At 39.3% G+C, this 21,758-nt stretch overlaps 1 protein-coding gene across 1 annotated transcript; it reads right to left on the bottom strand.

Moving 5' to 3' along the window:
- Positions 1 to 8,907: 8,907 nt before the first annotated feature.
- LOC124018855 lies at positions 8,908 to 19,673 on the bottom strand. The gene is made up of 6 exons (XM_046334188.1): positions 19,415 to 19,673; positions 17,787 to 17,826; positions 16,570 to 16,926; positions 16,145 to 16,450; positions 15,972 to 16,058; positions 8,908 to 12,065 (listed from the first exon to the last, which is right to left on the bottom strand). The coding sequence occupies exons 1-6, from the start codon at positions 19,475 to 19,477 to the stop codon at positions 11,728 to 11,730; spliced, it is 1,191 nt and encodes a 396-aa protein (XP_046190144.1). The 5' UTR covers positions 19,478 to 19,673; the 3' UTR covers positions 8,908 to 11,727.
- Positions 19,674 to 21,758: the final 2,085 nt, after the last annotated feature.

Here is a 21,758-nt window from a genome sequence, read left to right on the forward strand (position 1 = left end):
GCCCATTCTCCCACTGTGTTTCATAAACACAGACTTAACCCCGCTTTCCCCTGAAAGATACACTCCCCGTCACGGACACGGCACATCCATAATGGAACTTGACACTCTGTAACATTCCTCTCTCTCACACACACACTCCTGCTCTCTCTCTCTCTACTTTACTCTAACATTCCTGTTCTCTCTCGCTCACACGTTCTGTAACTTTCTGTTTATATACCTTAGTTGAGCACGTCACTCTGGGTAAGAGTGTCTACTAAATTACCAACATGTAAATGTAGATGTGAAAATGAACATACCAAAATGAATTGCAAAGCACACTGGGTATTATTATTGACCATATTTCGTGGCGGAGCTCATTAGAATAATACTCACCATGCTTTGCAATGGTTTATTTATTTTAAATACATGTATATTTAGTTAATTTAGCACAAAATGGGCACAAACTGTGAACAGCTATAAAACAAATGGTATTAATTTAAAATGTTTGATTTTATTTTGAGAATACAAATTACATTGGAGGGTAGATCAGCCCAGTGTTATTCAAATTACAAAGAACTCAGACGTAATTAAAAGATGTCTTTTAAATACATGCAACAGAAATATTGCCCATCTCTGTATATTACACAACAAAACCTCTCAGGAAATGTTTATTATTCCAATATACATTAATCAGTTGCATAAAAGATAGAAGTTGGCCAGATAGTTACATATTTTGATGTGTTACATTGACGCATCCAGATGAATCCAAAGATGAATTTAAGAAACAGGCACAGTGTTGATTTTCAAAGCAAATAAATATGTTTATACACACTTTATTGACACGTTTGACGTTACTATTATGTTTCATTTAGAGTAGAGTGACGCATGGAGTTATTTACGCACTCATAAAGTTGCAGGGCTCGATTCATTCCGTATCCGGGAAGTTCAGTGCTCTAGCGGATTGAAATTTCAAGAAAATGTTCCCACATTCGCAAAGACTGCATTCACATTCAAAGCTGCTGCATATCGGCTTATCGGACGCTATAGCGCTAACCAAAGAGGGAGAGGCGAAGAGAGGGATAACTGGGCCCAAAATCTGTCTTCTCCAGTAAGTGGCGGTTATTTGAATTGTTTTGCTCAACCAAGCGATAAGTTGTTATATGGAGGTTGCCAGTGTTGCATGTGGTTAACCAAAAAAAGAGTGTTTGGCTTATTTGATACTTGTGGCTTATTTGATCGAAAAGAAGCATTGTAATGATACTGGTACTGGTATAAGTAGGAAGTGCCATCCCGGCAACTTTGAGAAAAAACATTTTATATTGGAGTTGTGCCTGGTCGTCACTAGTTACCACAGCTACAGTCACAAAATCATAAACCCTGGCTATTTCTAAAATTATTTTCCTAAAATGTGATTTTAAACCTAACGTTAACCACACTGCTAAACTTATGCCTAACCCTAACCTTAAATTAAAACCAAAAAGCATTTTTCCCCCCTGGCTGTGGTAACTAGCAGTGGTGTAAAGTACTAAAGTAAAATAATACTATAAAAAACTACTTAAGTCTTTTTTTTAGATATCTGTACTTTACTTTATATTTATATTTTTGCCAACTTTTACTTACTTATTCCTAAATAAAATATCCTTTTTACTCCATACATTTTCCCTGACATACAAGTGTTAAACATACAATTAAAGGAGGGAAAACTATGAATGGAGAGTTAACATGCAGAAACAGTCTTAACAACTCTGTCTGACCTGCTTTTGGACTCTGGCTGCACAAAAGCACTGAAGTGACATGTTTATGGATATGCAGTGTTATGTTTTAAACTGACTTGCCTAGTTAAATAAAATAAAAATGTTTTGTATTTTAAATATATTGAACCAATCTATCACCTTGCTGCCCAGTGTTTACAAGTTGTAAGTCGCTCTGGATAAGAGCGTCTGCTAAATGACTTAAATGTAAATGTAAATGTAAATGTAAAGATAAACTTCTCCTTAATGCAACCGCTGTGTCAAATTTCAAAAAGGCTTTAAGGCAAAAGCACACTTTGCGATTATGTTAGGTCAGCGCCTAGCCACAGAAAACCATACAGCCATTTTACAACCAAGGAGAGGTGTCACAAAAGTCAGAAATAGCACTAAAATTAATCACTTACCTTTGATGATCTTCCTCTGATGGCACTCCCAGGTCTCCATGTTAGACAATAAATGTTCATTTTGTTCAATAAAGTTCATCTTTATGTCAAAATACCTCCTTTTTGTTTGCGTGTTTAGTCCAGTAATCCGAATCTACAAGACATGGGCACTAAGTCTTAGATGAAAAGTCAAAATAGTTCCATTAAAGTTCGTAGAAACATGTTTTTATCATAAATCTTCAACAATATTCCAATCGGACAATTCCTTTGTCTTTAGAAATGAAAGGGAACGGAGCTTGCGCTCACGACCGCGGGCGTGACTTAGCTAAAGGCTTTCAGCCAGACCCCTGGTTGAAACAGCTCTTATTTGCTCCCCTTTCATAGTAGACGTTTTAAAGACTGTTGACATCTAGTGGAAGCCGTAGGAAGTGCAATCTGACCCCATTTACACTGTATACTGGATAGGCAATCACTTAAAAGAACTACAAACCTCAGATTTCCCACTTCCTGGTTGGATTTTTCTCAGGTTTTTGCCTTCCATGTGAGTTCTGTTATACTCACATAAATTATTCTATCAGTTTTGGAAACTTTAGAGTGTTTTCCCTCCAAATCTACTAATTATATGCATATTCTAGCTTCTGGGCTTGCTCCCCGTTCCCAAAGAAGTTAAAGGTTGCTTCCTGTGCACAAAGGCTGCTGATGTCGGGAGGACGAGGTTGATAACTGACGGTTAAAGCTGCCCCACTGCCCCAACCAATTAAAATAACATCAAACGGATCCGAAATACATTGTTAATGTTGGAAATGACTATTGTAGCTGCAAACGGTTGATTTAGTTATTTATGGAATATCTACATAAGCGTACAGAGGCCCATTAGCAGCAACCATCTCTGTGTTCCAATGGAAGGTTGTGTTAGATAATCCTAGTTTATAGTTTTAAAAGGCTAATTGATCATTAGAAAACCCTTTTGCAATTATGTTAGCACAGCTGAAAACTGTTCTGATTTAAAGAAGCAATAAAACTGGCCTTCTTTACACTAGTTGAGTATCTGGAGCATCAGCATTTGTGGGATCGATTACAGGCTCAAAATGTCCAGAAAAATATACTTTCTTCTGAAACTCGTCAGTCTATTCTTGTTCTGAGAAATGAAGGCTATTCCATGTGAGAATCTGCCAAGATACTGAAGATCCTGTACACTACTCCCTTCACAAAACAGCACAAACTGGCTCTAACCAGAATACAAAGAGGAGTGGGTGGCCCCGGTGCACAAGTGAGCCAGAGGACAACTACATTAGTGTCTAGTTTGAGAAACTTACGCCTCACAAGTCCTCAACTGGAAGCTTCATTAAATAGTACCTTTGGATAAAAGCGTCTGCTAAATGGCATATATTATTATTATTATATTATTATTATTTATTATTATTATTATTATATTATTATTATTATTATTATTTATATTATTATTTATGTATCATATATATTATATTATTATTATTATTATATTATTATTATTATTATTATATTATATTAGTACCCGCAAAACACCAGTCTCAACATCAACAGCAAAGAGGCGACTTCGGGATGCTGGCCTTCTAGGCAGGCTAATTGATTAAATAGCACGGTTGCTGATAATGGGCCTCTGTACGCCTATGTAGATATTCCATTAAAAATCATCCATTTCCAGCTACGATAGTCATTTACAACATTAACAATGTCTACACTGTATTTCTGATCAATTTGATGTTATTTTAATGGACAAAAAAACAAGGACATTTCCAAGTGACCTCAAACTTTTGAACGGTAGTGTATATATATTTTTTATTATTTCGCTTTTTTATTTTTTTGAGGTTCGTCAGCAAAATGGGACACATCTTGGCTCGGGTGTGTCCCGGGGATAAATACACCTTCCCCCATTCATCAAGGATACTCTTTCCAAGCAGCCACACTGTTGTTTTTTTGTTGTGGCATTTTGGGGCTTTTTGTTTGTTTATTTTGGCATCTCTCAACACCCCTCATTATCACATCTATGTACGCATCTACTCACTTACAAATCAAATCAAAGTTGATTTGTCACATGTGACGTATACAACAGTTATTTATAGTAGACCTTACAGTGAAATGCTTACTTTCAGACTAACCAATAGTGCAAAAAAAGGTATTAGGTGAACAATAGGTAAGTAAAGAAATAAAACAATAGTAAAAAGACAGGCTATATACAGTAGTGAGGCAATAAAAGTAGCGAGGCTACATACAGACAGGCTGTTTGAGGTAGTATGTACATGTAGATATGCTTAAAGTGACTATGCATATATAATGAACAGAGAGTAGCAGTAGCGTAAAAGAGGGGTTGGTGGGTGGCGGGTGGCGGGACACAATGCAGGTTGTTCGGCCTAATACACTGCTGACGACACACACCATTGTTACTTGTATATAGTTGACTTTATTTCATATATTTTTGTTAATTCCTTTATCTCCGTGTTGTCTCCCTCTTTGTTACGGGCTTCGAGCCAGTTCGTAAGATATGACAGTCAGACCGTTTCGGCAATATGAAAGAGGGTGTGTCAACATGTTTTTTTCTACTTGCACGCATGCACACACATAAATCAGTACCATGGACAGCCACATATATAGCTTACGTTGATTGGACAAAATCGTTTTTGGTATCTTTAAGTTTTGTCACTGTTTTAAACTAAGCATGGTTGTTTAGTAGTCCAAAAATGGCGTAAACATTAACTTGCTTGATCATGCTGTAGGTTATGTAACTGTTTGTTACATGCAAAATGCTTTGTGGACTCCACTGGACAGATGATGCTTTCCGGTTTTGTGATGAAACAAAGGTGTGGTTGAATTTATTCTGCCACTGTCTTATTGTCTCGGCCTATATATATCACGGTGGCATGGCATATAACTAACAGGTCATAGAGCTAACCCTTTTAACACAACACAGATTGCAATATGGCTTTTTTTGGCTTGGCTTCCCCAGAGATTTTTCCCATGCAACGCTACTGGATTGGATCTCTTAACTTTTGAACATTCATAAAACACATTCAATGACATTTCCGTTAAAGATTAAGATGACTCTATGAACATTTGTCTTTGGGCCACTGCACCTCTGAACTATGCAACAGTAAGTGTCATGCTACATGAATCCAGCAGAGGGGGCGCTCTACCACATCTAACCACATCTCCACCTTAGGAAGTTTCCAAACACAAATACAGCATAATGGCTCAACTGAATGACATCTACCGTATAGAAAAAACACCAGCATTACAAAGTCAAACATTAAAATAAAGAAATCAATGTTATGTCAATTCATTTCAATATACATTATACAGAAGCAAAATGTACAAATGATAGATGGTGTCCTATTACTATCATTTAACACAAGGTCAGTTGAGCAGACTGAATGTTTCCTCGAGTCAGTCAGAAAACACACCTGTACGAGTGTGAGGATTACATGGTCTTATTTTCAGCACATCAACTTTAGAACACCTACAGTAACGTGTCACACAAAGGCATGCAGAAAGATTAAGGTGGCTAACTACAGGTATTCTCTCTGGCCTGTGGTGGGGGAAAAAACAACTTCCGTATACGTCATCGGTTCATGCTCAGTCAAATACACAAAATATATGTACCCCAAAAAACGGTCAAATACCTGTTATGTCCAATTTCTTGCTTTCCACTGGGCAAGTCTGTCCACTGAACATGAGCACCAAGTTAACCGATTCCTTACACATAGTTACACCATCACCACCTAATCACCCCCTGGTTCCTAATTAGCATCATTCCCTCCTTTACTCGTAACTGTGATAGCGGAGGTGTGGTGAGCTTCAGATGCAAAATAGCTGCTATAGCATCACCCAGGTGGGTCCTACACATTTCTGGTGAATGGGTAGATGAGACATGACTATGGTACGGTATCGCTTTACTACTGTTCAGCATGTGGATCTCCACTATGTGTACCTCGACCTCCTTAACCTAAAGTCATATGGTTCATCCTGTATTCATCTGCATTTACATGAAGTAACTGCAAACAACAAGTCACAAGAAAAGTATTACTATAGTTTGTTTAGCTGAAACCCCTAAATTTAAACATCTACATTTTAAGTGTGAATTGGGCATTTGTCTGAAGCCGAAAGGAAATTGACATGACCACCACACTTCCTATTCCACCCATGTGTAACCAACTTCATATAGCCACCCAGAAGAAAGGCACACGGACACCCGAACTTCAGGTTGAGGTAAAATATATCAAACAGTGATAACAAGAAATGACACGAGTGTCACAGCCACACGTTGTTCTCAGAATAGATCTGACTCAATGCACAAAGTGAATATATAACTGTGTTGTGTTAAGAAAATAACACAAATACAGTAAAGCATACCTGCAGTAAAATATATCAAACAGTGATGACAGACATTGACAGAACGGTCACAGCCACACGTTCACTGATTAGGTAGGACACGAGATATCTTTTAGATAGGAGCAACAGTAATGATACATGTCCTTCATGTGAAGTGACATTAATCCATAAATATAGAGCACAAGTACAAACATTTTTTATATAAACCTTTTAAGGTAATAAGAAGACAAACATTCACTTAACATTTCAATAACTCAAGCAATAGCTAGCGTGACATTACAGTGCACTGACTGACGGTGCTAGTTAGCTCATCATTAACATGGCTAGCTTAGCCAGCAAACACTTGGTTAACCTGCCGAAATAAGCTTTCAATACATTAACGGCAACATAAATATATACATAGACACATTCGCTATTGACTTCGGGATATATGAACCAGTTTTCCAAAGCCACTATTGTGTTACAGTTTTAAACAGATTTTCATGTACAGAAGAAGGAGACACAAACCTGCTCTCAGAATATATATCTGCCTGGAGAACAGGCAGACCAATTTAGCTAGCAGGACACCAGCCGACAACATCCGGTGAAATTGGAGGGCGCGCAATTAAAATAAATAATTGTAATATTAATCATTCATGAACATACAAGTATCTTATATCATTTAAAAGCTTAAATTCTTGTTAATCTGTCTGCGTTGTCTGATTTACAATAAGCTTTACGGCGAAAGCATACCATGCGATTGTCTGAGGGCGGCGCCCCACATGAACATATTTTTCAACAAGCACAGGCTTCATAAAAATCACAAATAGCGATTAAATACATCACTTACTTTGAAGATCTTCCTCTGTTTGCAATCCCAAGGGTCCCACCTACAACAAGGTCGTTTTGGTAGATAAAATCCTTCTTTATATCCCAAAAAGTCAGTTTAGTTGGCGCCATCGATTTCTGTAATCCACTCGTTCAACATGCAGACGAAGGAGTCCAAAATGCTACCGCTGAACTTTGTCCAAACAAGTCAAACAACGTTTCTATTAAATCCTCAGGTACTCTAAAATGTAAATAAACTATAATATTTCATACGGATAGTAGTATGTTCAATAGGAAAGCAAAATTAGTAAGTGCGCACCGAAAGACTATTGTTCCGGTGCTCTCCAAACCAAAACTCCAAATTCTTTCCTGTTTTTCAAAAAACAAGCCTGAAACATTGATTAAAGGCTGTTGACATCTAGTGGAAGCCATAGGAATTGCAATCTGGGAGACGGAATTACACAGGAACAATAGGTTCCCATTATAGGAGCCTGGACCTCAAAAAATTCTGGTTGGTTTTTCTTTGGATTTTTGCCTGCCATATCAATTCTGTTATAGTCTCAGACATTATTTTAACATTTGTATAACTTCAAAGTGTTTTCCATCCAATGCTACCAATGATATGCATATCCTGGCTTCTGGTCCTGAGTAACAGGCAGTTTACTTTGGGCACATCAGTCAGGTGGAAATTCAGGAAACGAGACCCTATCCCCATTAAATAAAAAATAAATCAACATAGGTAACTTACTGTTTCCTAACTAAGCAATTTGTTTTCTCAACTCTGGTTTGTGTTGTGGCCTTGGTTGTTCTTAGTTGAGGAAATGTAGTGTAGTAAACTGCAGTGTTTGTCCTATGTAAAATCTGTCTACTTCACCTTACGTTATCATAGATTGGTCTGTGCAATACGAATAAACTCGATTAGTGTGGCAGTTTCCCAACGTTTGGTGGTTTTAAAGTTAACATAACTAATGTTAACTAGTTATGTTTTGTTTAAGGAAGTATGATTTTGTGGTGCATGAACTGGCCATACACATTAGCTAAAGTTAGTCATCAGTTGGCTAAGGTTACCTAGCTAGCTAGAGTTACTTGGCTAGCATAGCAGCCAAGGACGTTCGATTTGTGCATATTTGTTTGTGCTCCGATTACCCGCAAGTGTCTAGATCAGAAGTTTACAGATTACTTCAGCCTCATGAGAAAAAAAACTTACTTGGCAAAAGTATAGCTAGCTTTCCTCGCTTGTTGGTTAGCTCTCATCTGACTGGTATAACATTACATGAGCTAGTTATCTACCTAGCTAATCAAAACAAAATCACATTCATTGGTTAGCTACCTTTATTTGCCTGTTCATTATCTAGCTAGCTTTTAGCTAATTGCTGTTAATTAGCTACAGAGACTAGCTGCTGGAATTTGTACAGGCAAGCTAATCTTAACTAGGCAACATTAGCTCGTTAGCTACGTAGCTATTCAATGTGCATGTGAAAGTGATGACTTATACATTTTATGAAAATGTTTGAAATCTAATGGTCGCTATAGGCTCGTTTTAATCCAACGTCAAGAATCTTAGCTAGGTAGTGTAACAATAATGCTAGTTCGAACCCAGGCGCAGAGAAACACAGCAGAGGTAAGGGTAAATCCAGAACTTTTACTTAGTCTTAACAGAAACAAGACAACCGCATAAGTGCCCACTAATAAAAACATGAGACCTAAGCAAAGATCCATGCCAGCTGAGGAACCTAAATAACAAGGCAACCAGGTGAACAGAGGAGGTAATTAAACACAGGTGAATCCAATAAGTAATAATAAGGGTAACTTGGAAACTAGAAACCAGGATAAGGGTGCCCTCCAGCGGTAACAACAATCAAATAACACAGAAACTGTGAATCTGCACAAACCCACTAAATAAGTCAGTACCACACCAATTGAGTTGATTATTTACTAACAAGCTAAAATGATAATATAAGATACACACACACAGTCTGGGCTATTGATTAGAACTTAGTACAATGAAACAGGTTCTTAGCGGGCCAACACTATCACACATGTTACACACAATGGGGATTTTAAAAAAGAGAGTGCATGAGAGAAAAGTACACTTGGATACATTTGTAAACTATGCTTATTTTAGCCCTAACACCTTGCCCCAAACTGCCGCTCTTATGGGTCAGAATATACTGATGTAATTACTTGTCGAATGTCTCTGATGGGGTATCTTTGTAGACCGGATTCGCCTTCTCCTCTGATGACCACACTTCTTTGGTTACCGGGTGTAACTCTCTGATTGTCCACACGATGTCAGTGTCTTTTCTCTTAGTGGTCTGTTTCCTAGCCCTTGTTCTGAAAAGGGGTCTTCTGAGTATGGTCAGCCATGTAGTTCAGGGCTCCAGCGTAGGAATGAAAGCAGTGTAGACACAATTCCTTTGAGAGTGGTAACCGGGTGGTCCTGCTTGAATTCACCCTCATTCGTAGCATAGATTTTTAAAAGGTTTCTTTGTCTTCAACCTCGTGTTGCATTTTGGGGTTACAACTGATCAGACCTTGGCTGCAGCTCGTGGTCACCTAGTCTGATATGTTAATTCTTAATTTTTATACCCTCAGGTCAGAAAGGGGCATTTCCGTCTTCATGGCAAGTTCTCTAGGCGCCACTTGTTACGAGGCAAGGTCTGGATTTTACTCAGATCCAATTTAGACAACTAACAACTAAAACATTCTCTTTGATCTGGACATTTTTCACACAAAGTACAGTATACAAACATCAGGTACATATTATGAAAACTCTTCAAGTTACAATGTTTTGTTACAATGTCATCATTTAACTTTGAAAATTAATGTTGTTTTTAAAATTCCATCTATCGTCATTACAGTGGTTTGTAATTTGGCACGTTATCTAAGTGGCAGCCATCATAACCATTAAAGCTAGTTAGTGCTAGTTTGACCACCAGAGGGAATCTTTGAGAAACATTTGATAGCCTTCAATAGTGATGTACTAGAGAATTTAAAATCTTGTTGTAGGAACATTGTATATGGGACTAATTTTAAGGCATTTTGCTTAATTCATTTGATTAATATTATAGTGTTTCTATTCCAAGAAAAAAAAAAACTTTGGCTTTCCGTTTGGATGGAACGGAAAATATGACGCTGTACAACGTGACGGTCGTGAGTAGGCTACAGTACTGGGCTATTTAGCAAAATAATCCCCTTGTTGTGCAGGTACGTGGGAGACCGGGGTTCAATTCCCCCGATGTGGGGGAAGGAGTAGGCCGTCTTTGTAAATAAGAATTCGTTCTGAACTGACTGCTGCACTAAGAGCAAAACATTTCTCCACCTTTATTGTATAATTGTAGTTTAACGAATACCCAAACGGAGATTCAGTGTAAATCTCATTGATTTATCAAGATCAGTCCCCGTGCTTGTCTCAGAGCAGCGTGAAACAGTGCTAAAATAGTTGTAGGCTATTGCTTCAAATCCTATTGCTTGTAACTGCAATATGCTCTTTAAATAAATAAGACCCACACCACTTCTAACAGCACATTACTCAACACTAGTGAGTCTCATGTCGCCTACTGTAGGCCTACAGTATATCAAAAAATATGATCGTCGATAATTACATATGGGTCTTCCGGCACGGGTATCAAACCTACATCTGTAGCAATTCATTTTGCACTGCGATGTAGCATCTTAGACCGCTGTGCCAATCAGGAGGGCTGTTATAATACTGTACATGGTGTCCAGGTCAGGAGAACCAAAACATTTCTTTATTAAAGACTATCAGAAAGAATGTTGGAACTTATTTATTTTGATCCAAAGCCATGAATGAGTGAGTCACTCAGCTTTATGTTAGGTGCTGGCTCTATGACTGTGCCATCAACTTGATAATATATAATGATATTTTTGAGGTTATTTCGTTTACAAAAAAACTAAAATAAGTGATTGTAATCTGAATAAAGGACAAAATAATATTTGTAAAGGCCAAAACATTTATTTATGTTTTTAGAGGGAGAGAAACGCTCTAAGTCTTATGGGACTCCCTATCACGGTCGGATCTGATACATAATAATAATGATAATAATTATTTGAATAATGATTATTATTTAGAATGATTTATTAATGAGAATCCCAAAACCTAGTCATCTCATGGATCTCCCAGTTGAGGCCGGCACGGGTATTGAACCAGCATTGGGACCCAAAAGCATAATCAGTGCTCTAACTCCCCCTTGTGCTGGTCTGGAGCAATGAAGTAGTGACGCAGGGTACCATACTAAACCATAAATTACCTCTAATCCCGCAGCATAATTGCAAAAACTTTTAGTGGAGCAACCACTGTACCACCATTTTGGCTGACGAAACAGATTGTCCCAAAGTCTGAGGTAGGCTCTCCATAGTCCCATCATACATTCCATTCCTCCACACTCTGCGACAAAATGATTTTGTCTACTGCTTAAGATTTACAATGCGTGCGAGGTGTCATTAAAAAAAAAGCGCCTCCATACCTCTCGATCTCTCCCCTCTGGTGGGTGTGAGAGATGTCCCTGTAGGATTGTGGTCCACGGTAACCCGACCAGGCCAGTCATGACATCCACTGGTTCAGTAACACCTTCTGTGGCAGCACCATTAGTGTTGTCAACTGTTGCTTTACCACTATTGATTGCTGTAGCTCCAGCACCTTGAACAACACTACAATTGCCCAAAGCCTGGCTTGTTGTGGAAGACATCAGATTGCCGTCCTCCTCAACACCTCCCGCGGCACCCTCGCTGGATCCTGCAACTCCACTGGTTCCACAACCTAGATCAACATGGATCAGTGTTTTAGTCATAATGAGCAATACCAATACCAGCCAACTAACTATTAAAAGTACATAGGGCAGATTGATTTTCACATACTTGATACTCCTCAAATGAGAGGCCAGGATATATAGTACATTCATCCAGTCCTGGGCAGAGAATAGTTGTATTGTACCACTCCTATTTCTATTCTGGTTAGACAGTTTGTGCTGTTCTGTGAAGGGAGTAGTACACAGCATTGTACGAGAATAGCCTTCATGGAATAGTCTTAATTTCTCAGAACAAGAATGGACTGACAAGTTTCAGAAGAAAGTTGTTTCTGGCCATTTTGAGCCTGTAATCGAACACACAAATGCTGAACCTCTAGATCAGGGGTGTCAAAGTCAAATGGACGGAGGGCCAAATAAAAAATGTAGCTACAAGCCGAGGGCCGGACTGTTCGAATGTTCATTGAAAATTTTTTAAATGACGCATATAGTCTAGTGAACCTAATTGAACCTACTGAAAACCTAACAAATATATTCCAATATGATCAGATAAATAAAGCAATATTTTCTTATGGCTCTGTCAGTAATCTTTAATTTTCAACAGACACAAAAGACAAATTTCCTTTATATAAAAATCCCCATAACATGAACATTAAATGAAAGAAACCGGTATTCAAGGCACCATCAGTAGCCTATATTTTCTATTTTAGCAAAAGTGGGCTAAATTTACTTCAAAGAAAAAAACAATAATAGCAATTTTCTATCATCCACTCAACTGAAATATTTTTAAAATATAATTGGATTGAAATACAATAAAATAAAGTGCAAAAATCTATTAATCAAAAACAACACTTTGTTTAAGGAGAAGTAACATGCAGTGAAAACAAATATTAAACTTTAACTTTTAAACTTGAACTGAGTAAAAACTCTAAATATGTGATTGCACAGTAATGTTCACTTGTTTGAGGTTGGCTCTGATAAAGTTAACTGTGCGCGTGATGATGCTCATTACATGCTCCATTTTCAAGGCTTTACCGCACAACGCTTCCTGGTGTATGATACAATGATAAGCTGTCAGCTCACCTGTCGCGTTTTCCTCTTGCATCTTTTCCCGTATCTTTTCCACCAGTCCGCTCCTGTGTCCACACATCGCAGGTGCTCCGTCGGTTGTCAAACCCACGAGTTTTTCCCAAGGCAGCTCCATCTCATTTACACATCTTGACACCTCTTCATACAAATCATGCCCCGTAGTTGTGCCATGCATAGGACGTAAAGCCAAAAACTCCTCTGTCACGCTTAGGCTGGAGTCCACTCCGCGGATGAAAATTGACAACTGGGCAATGTCAGAAATGTCGGTGCTCTCATCCACAGCCAAGGAATATGCAATGAAATCTTTTCCCTTTTTCACAAGCTGCTCTTTTAGATTGATGGACAACTGGTCTACTCTCTCGGCAATGGTGTTTCTGCTCAGACTCACATTTAAAAAGAGTTGCCTTTTTTCTGGGCAAACTTCGTCACAAACTTTAATCATGCAGTTTTTGATGAAATCCCCCTCCGTAAATGGCCGGGCTGATTTAGCGATCTCTTCTGCCAAAATAAAACTGGCCTTGACAGCAGCCTGGCCTTGTGATTTGGCTTTTTTGAACAGAGCCTGTCGAGATTTGAGGCCTCGTTTTAATTCCTCTGCCTTTTGTAGCCTTTGTTCCATGTCCATATTCTTGTTTTTGTCCGCGTGTTTCGTTTCATAATGTCGTCTCAGATTATACTCTTTCAGTACCGCCACACTTTCTCCACACAGAAGACACACAGGTTTTCCAGCTACCTCCGTGAACAAATACTCCGACTCCCACCTTGTTTGAAACCCCCGGTTCTCAGTGTCCACCTTCCGTTTTGCCATTTTTGATGGGTATCTGAAAGTTAATTTTACTGTGATGCTGACAACTGCTGTGCCAATAAATATTGAAATGAAGCAGCCTACTGCTCGGTGCGTCACCGTTGCATTGTGGGAAATGTAGTATTGGTGCGTGTAAAAGATCTGCGGGCTGCCGGCTTGCTGCGGTCTGCGGGCCGGTTCTAATAATAAATCAAGATCATCCCAGGGGCCGTAAAAAACCTTCTCGCGGGCCGGATGTGGCCCGCGGGCCTTGACCCTGACATATGTGCTCTAGATACTCAACTAGTCTAAAGAAGGCCAGTTTATTGCTTCTTTAATCAGCACCAGAGTTTTCAGCTGTGCTAACATAATTGCAAAAGGGTTTTCTAATGATCAATTAGCCTTTTAAAATCAAACTTGGATTAGCTAACACAACGTGCAATTGGAACACAGTAGTGATGGTCGGTGATAATGGGCCTCTGTACGCCTATGTAGATATTCCAATATGAATCTGCTGTTTCCAATTACAAAAATCATTTACAACATTAACAATGTCTACACTGTATTTCTGATCAATTTGAGGTTATTTCAAACACATTTTGAAAATGTTTTGAAAAATCATCCTACAATAGTGCATGCTGGGAAATATGATAATGATAGACATGGTTTTGGTTCAAATGTGTCTGAGTTTCAGGCCCCTGTATTACCGTCAAACTAGGCGCTCAAAATAAGGCCTCATGAAATACATATGGTATTGTGTTAAAGGTCATGAACAGTCAAAATCATGTTTTTCATGAAATGGTATGATATTTGAAGTAAACCAGAAGTATGTTGGCCAAAGTATGAAAAATGTCAGTTGCTTCTACATTGATCAAGTTTGATCATAAAGCTACTGGTCCCCTCCCCCATGTCAAACACTTGGATTCATTATTAACGGGACAAGGTGACATCACCTTAACTCTCATTTTAATACACCAATGGTATTCTCTTACCTAATTTATATTAGGTTGAGCCAGAAATGCACGTTAAAGTTAAATTTTCCCCCTAGTCATTTCAGTCAACAGTATATAATATCATATTTGGCACACCTGTTGAGAACTCAATTCCCTAAATGGTCAATCGTCTATCCAAATCATGTCCAATCAATTGAATTTACCACAATCAAGTTGTAGAAACATCTCAAGGATGATCAATGGAAACAGGATGCACCTGGGCTCAATTTCGAGTCTCATAGCATAGGATCTGAATTCTTATGTAAATAAGGTATTTCAGTTTTTTATTTTGTATAAATTAGCAAACATTTCTAAAAACCTGTTTTAGTTTTGTCATTATGGGGAATTGCTGAGGATAAAATGTGGAAAAAGTCAAGGGGTCTGAATACTTTCCGAAGGCACTGTATATCAACAACAAAAAAATCTAGCATTAATGCAATTTCAATTTTTGAGTTGCATTGTGTATCACCAAATTTGCTTGAGAGGATTTTACTATATCCAAGTTGCTTGACATAAGCATTTCATGAATATAATGTAAGCTCCCCACCCACAGTCTTTTCAAACTTCTTAGTTGTTAGCCATGAAAGAACCAATACTTTTCAGAATGACAGTTCAGGACCTTTAACACTGTTCTGGTGTACAGCAAATTCTCCACTGTGATTTAAAAAAAGAATTAACACTGGGAGTGTTAAATCAACACAATGTGATGAGTCTGTGAGTCTATTGATTCTAGTTCTATCTTCAACATGCAGATGCAGCCCTGCCATTAGTTGAAGGCAGCTAATCAAAATGTTGGAATCTTTATTCAAGTAGTTATAGTCACTTTCAAAGTAACCATTTGTGCCAAAGGAAAAATAGTTATTTTCCACAAAGCATAGTTATGTCTATAGTTATCCCAGGTTTGCCGTTATCGTGTGATTGGGAGTTGGTAGCACTTCGTTGAATGTAAATATCCTTAGATTTGTCACTAACAGAGTATTTACAGATGGGGTGTCTTTATACAGTACTGGATCTATTTTCATTATGGTAATAAAAATCCTGAAATTGCAACTTACTTTGTTTGTAAACAAAAATGATTCCCCCGACGCAAATCAGCATCAATAGTGTGATGCCTACAATAGCACTGAGAGAAAGGCCTTCACCTGTGGGGAAAAGTTTAAGTTTTCAGATAATAACGAATAGGTAATGAGAGGGGGTGAAACACACTGTATCATGTTCATTCTCTTACTTGTGCGGATGATGGTTGTGTTGCTCACAGTCTCTCTCAGAATGGGGTTGAACACCTGGCAGGTCACAGAATGATTATCTATGTAATTCTCTGTGAAATTCACTTGGCTCCAGACAGTGTACAGTCCACTTTCAGGATCAAGTGTAAAGTTGGTCTGTACTTCCCTGGGTTCCAGAGTACCGTTCTGAGGCTGAGAGAGGTCCTGGATAGTCCATGTGACTTTTGGTTTGGGGTAGCCTCCCTGGGTCAAACACATTGCATTCATCACTTTGTTCTTTACAGTCAATTTGGGTGTCGGAAACCGTGCTGAAAGTGTACAAGGCAAAGACAAGAAGTGAGAAAGGTTCCACAAAGTGCCATGTATAAATACTATAATAATGTCCTTTATGATTCCCCCACAAGAGCTATGAATAACGCAGCCATACCTGCGACAAGCAGAGTAGTCTGACACACTTTGGTGAAATGGATAGGTTGATCATTTCTGTCGAACAGCAACGCGAAAGCCCAGTAGGTTCTCTGGTTGTCTTGAGGTGTTACTTGCCTGAGTTCGATAGAAATATTTCCAGAACTCATTTCAACCTGAAAGGCGTTAGTCCTGTTTGTGTAAAGTTTATTCTGATATTCTTGCTCAACTCTTGCATTGAATGAGTACAACACAACGTCTGAATGATCTTGCCAGTGGAACCGGAGTCTTGCTGGGTTGATGGATAAATTCAGGTCACAGGGTAACAGAACAGATTCTCCTATAATGCCAGTGACTACATGTTCAGATGAAACTTGTCCTGAAAAATTCAAGACAAATATGCCAAAGTTACAAACTAAGCTCAGAATTCAACACCCAGATCATAAACATCCACCACTTAATAACTGATTGACTGTGTTTGAATATGGGAGAATCTATGCAATGTCTCAATTGGCTTGAGATGTGAAACAGTGAAGAATTGTCACCGTGCCTTAATGTCATCACTGGTGCTCAAGCACAGGCCCATATGAGTTCTGCTCCTCCATGCCCATCTCCCGACTCCTTGAGAGAATTGTAGGAGCTTATGCTAGATCTGACACAGTCCTTAAAACCAGGACAGAGGGGCCCAAACACTAAAACTCACACTGCTATTGTGACAGCAGGCTTCACTGGAGGAATGGCATGGCGTGCTCATGTCCTGACTCAAAGGAAATTACAGAAGTTGTATGGATGTGGTAGAGCTTAAGCACAGTGCACACATGCAGAGAGAAAAGTCCCCTAAACAAACACGTTCCTGGAAATGTAAGAAACGTTCTCTCTTCCAAAAGCCGTACAATAACATTTGAGACTGGGTTGTTCGTTTATCGGTCTACTTTTGTAATGAATTCCAGCACTTGCTTGCGAAGATGATGGGGAGATGTATGACATTACCAGTTTCATGACTACTCTGATGAAACATTTATCTTTGTCATAAAACCATCAGCTCGGTAGCAACATGTGTCACAATGTGGTTTACAGTAAACTGACCTAGACCTCCAGAAGGGAAGGAATTACCATTTCCATGGGAAAATCTGTGTGGGTGATGTGTGGGCAAGCCCAGAGATTCTCTTTAGACAAGCCAAAACCTTTTCTGTAAAGCATTGAATAAAATAAATGCGCATCGAGATAAAGGTGACTTACCAAACAGCAAAAACATGAATACCAGAGTAGATTTTCCACGCTGCAAATAATTAGAGAAGAAATTAATGGGGGGGGGGGGGGTCCTTTTGTATGCCATCTGCTTTATTTGTGAAATACACATCTTCCTTTCAGGACATACACTGAGTATACAAAACATTAACGTCACCTGCTCTTTCCATAACATAGACTGACCACGTGAATCCAGGTGAAAGCTATGATCCCTTATTGATGTCACTTGTTAAATCCACTTCAACCAGTGTAGATGAAGTAGAGGAGACAAGTTAAAGGAATTAAGACAAATCGAGACACTGATTGTGTATGTGCCATTCAGAGGGTGAATTGGCAAGACAAAATATTTAAGTGCCTTTTGAACGAGGCATGGTAGTCGGCTCACCGATTTGTCTCAAGAACTGCAATGCTGCTGGGTTTTTCAAGCTCAACAGTTTCCTGTGTGAATCGAGCATGGTCCACAACCCAAACGACATCCAGCCAACTTGACACAACTGTGGGAAGCATTGGAGTCAACATGGGCCAGCATCGCTGTGGAACACTTTTGGCACCTTTTAGAGTTCCCAGGGCAAAAAGGTCGGGGTTCAACTCTATATTAGGAAGGTGTTCCTAATGCTTGGTATACTCAGTGTACGTGCCCTCCCTTACTCCCCTCTTAGCGGCATTGGGTTTAGCGCTTACCAACGTTATGATGCAAACAACGTTTGAAAGGTCTATCATTTTCATTGAACACAAAGTTAGCACAAGCTCTAGTTGCCTTCAATAGTCTTATAGGTTATTGTTGTTGCTAGGATAACTTTCTTTGTTATCATGTTAATATTGTTTCATTCTTTGCATGCCGGAGGAGAAGTTGTGTATCAATTGATCCCTGTAAGGGGTGGGTCGCAAACCGGTGAATGACACAAAAATCAAAGATTCAATCATTCATATAGGCAAGCCCAATTAAGACTTATTATAACAATGTGATGTTGCGTCCCAAATGGAGAACTTGAAATAACATAATGTAAGGTAATTAAAGAATCAAAAGAAAAATGTGGTTATATGTATTTAGTCATATGATGTGAAAAAGGCCTTGTGAAATCGTCAAAAGCGCAAGAGATACTGTTGCGTGTAGGTCTCGATTATTTATGGAGTGATCATATAGAAATATCCAAACATTATTTGAACAACTCCAAAGCAATGTGGCACTGGTAACTCTTTCCCACTCTGACAACTTCTAGGGGCTGTATCCACAAATTAACTTTGAAGTTTGCAGAAGTTGTTTCTTTTTGTCCGTGCATATGAATGAAGACAGCACTTTCTCATCGTAGCTGTAGTGTCTTAACACTTAGTACTTATTTATGTAATAAGAAAGACTCTGAATACAAGCAATTGAACTGGAGCTTCACATTTACTGAAACAGGTTAGTACCAGAATAACATAGAACAATACTGCGCATGACCAAGGGCGCTTCATCCTTAAAGGGGACATCAGTAATTAACAGAACATAACAGTAGCCGTAACTCCTCATAGGGAGATAAGTTGTATGTATAGTATGTAGCTTCATGAGAAACAAATGATAATGTACAGAATGCAACCAGCTTATTAAGCCATTCATTAGGGGTTAACCCGAATCTTACCAGACTGAAGACCGACTCAGAGATGATCCTTCTCCTTTCTATGACATGCATGTTGGTGTTCATACCCTTTCACATCTAGATTGTCACCAAGAATAGCTGATATACGTTCATCCTAACAGCTCCACCCTCTCACATGACCGCAATGTCGCTGACTAATTTAAGTCGGCCTATTCCTGGATATAGTAACTGATTACATAATATACAGTAGAGATCAGTTAAAATAATACAGGTGCTAAAATAATAAACATCTTAATGTTCTTGTTCCTTCTTTCTCTTTGTCTCCCTCTCGCACACACACACTTCCTGTTAGCAAGAACATCCTCACTTGTTGCTTCATTCATTAGCATTAAGTGTTTTTTTTACCAAATATGACACAACACATGGAAAGAGCAATACGTTTAGGTAAACATTGAAAGGTCATCATGCTCCCCATTGCTTCAGTTTTAAGACACTGAGTATATTACCACTGTAAATAGCTTTCATTTCAGTACTTGACTGACAACATTTCTGTACAATGACATCTGCCAACTCTTGCTGTGGTTGTGTGATTCATAGACTACTAAGAGTTAACCCCTTATGATTTGATTTTGACATTATTCATGAATCAAACACTTGTATACCTAGCCAGTTAGGGCGCTGGCTATAAGACCTACAATTTACAGGTGTGCCATCTTAATTTGGTCACGCTGTTTGTGCCGAATGTTCCTGGTCAGTAGGAAATGCAAATTCTATTGTAATTCAAGGTCAAACTTGAAAAAAAATGTATCAACCCGTACAAAAATGTTCATTAATTAGGCCCATACTCAACATTTCCTGTTGCTATACGATTATTTTTCCTGCTGTGAGAAACTGGTCAAATTAAGATAGTACACCAGTATAAGCAAAATGGTCTCAAGGCAATTGTTATTATTCAGTACGTAAATCAGTGACACTCCATTTAGAATTTTTGTAAAATGTTTATTTAACCTTTTATATTATTATTATTATTTCCAATGACGGCCTACTTGCAAAGCCCCCCCGGCCAAACCCTCCTCTAACCCGAACAACGCTGGGCCAATTGTGCTCCGCCCTACGGTACTCCCGATCATGATACTTAGACCGCTGTGCTACTCGGGAGTATAATAGATTATGTTACGTTAGGTTACATTATGAATGAAATAGCGGTCGAACAATATCATAGGATTTATAGGATGTATATTATCATACATCTTACCCGGATCGTATAGTAGCATATTAATAAAATGACTTACCTTATCACACGTCTTGGATGATGTATAGTATTACATGTCTTTCTCTGAGACCAGGTTTCTTGTTGCACCTTAACAACAAAGGAGAATTATGTGGAGAAGTTACATTGGTGGTTAGAGGAACTAATGACAAAGGTTGCGAGAATTTACGTAGCAGGTTGGATGAAATGGGCTAAATTTAGCATAAGGGTTAGGGGAAGGGTTAGCTAAAATGCTAATGTTGTCTCCAACGCGACTCCAACAAAATCAGTATTCCCTCTGCAAGGCAATCAAACAAGCTAAGCGTCAGTATCGAGACAAAGTAGAGTCGCAATTCAACAGCTCAAACACAAGACGCATGTGGCAGGGTCTACAGTCAATCACGGATTACAAAAAGGAAACCAGCCCCGTTGCGGACACCGTCTTGCTTCCCGACAAATGAACACTGGCTAGTTAGCGACAGTGCGCTACTTAGCTAGCTAGCACACAGTGTCGCCCCCACCTCCTGCCTGCCTTGTACCACAGAAAACAGTGCCCGACAGGCGTGGCGAAGGACACTGTCTACTGGTTATCCCCGCCACCCGCTGGCACAGCAAACGGGAGGCGAGGGCGACACTGTATGCTAGCTAGCTTGCTAGTTAGCTAGCACACGGTCTCGCCCACGCCTCTCGCCTGCTGTGTACTGGAGTCCTCCTTAGGACTAGCTGCCTAAACAAGCACACCGTGTCGTTCGTTCCAGCAGCCGAACACCTGCCCTCATTGTCATTAACAGAACTGTGAGAAAAACGGTGCCCGACAGGCAGGGGCAAAGGACACTGTCTACTGGTGTACTACTCGCTAGCTACCATTGTCACTGTACTGGAGCGCCCCTGATTCCCGCCTGTCCTAACTTCAAAATGGACCAATAGAAGTATAAAGAGGAGTTCCTACTGATGCAGGAATGCTCACAGGCAGGAACTCCACAAAATGTGGGCCGCAATTGCACCCTTCTCTCCCTGTGTCCTGTAGTACAGAGCGAAGGGGCTGGGCCTCAGGATAGGTAAACACACTACAAATCACATCTACGCACCTCCAGGTAGACACCAGGGAACCGCTAGGTGGCTCTACACAGGATGCCC

This window comes from Oncorhynchus gorbuscha, linkage group LG01 (genome assembly GCF_021184085.1).
Source record: "Oncorhynchus gorbuscha isolate QuinsamMale2020 ecotype Even-year linkage group LG01, OgorEven_v1.0, whole genome shotgun sequence".
NCBI lineage: Eukaryota > Metazoa > Chordata > Actinopteri > Salmoniformes > Salmonidae > Oncorhynchus > Oncorhynchus gorbuscha.

Bases quoted from the DNA above. Each gene is read 5' to 3' on its own strand.
- LOC124018855 (XM_046334188.1), bottom strand. From the start codon at position 19,477: ATGAACACCAACATGCATGTCATAGAAAGGAGAAGGATCATCTCTGAG. The intron at 16,059-16,144 runs GTAAGAGAATGA...TTTTCCCCACAG, and splicing joins CACAACCATCATCCGCACAA to GTGAAGGCCTTTCTCTCAGT. The intron at 12,066-15,971 runs GTAAGTTGCAAT...ATGTTGATCTAG, and splicing joins CATTTTTGTTTACAAACAAA to GTTGTGGAACCAGTGGAGTT.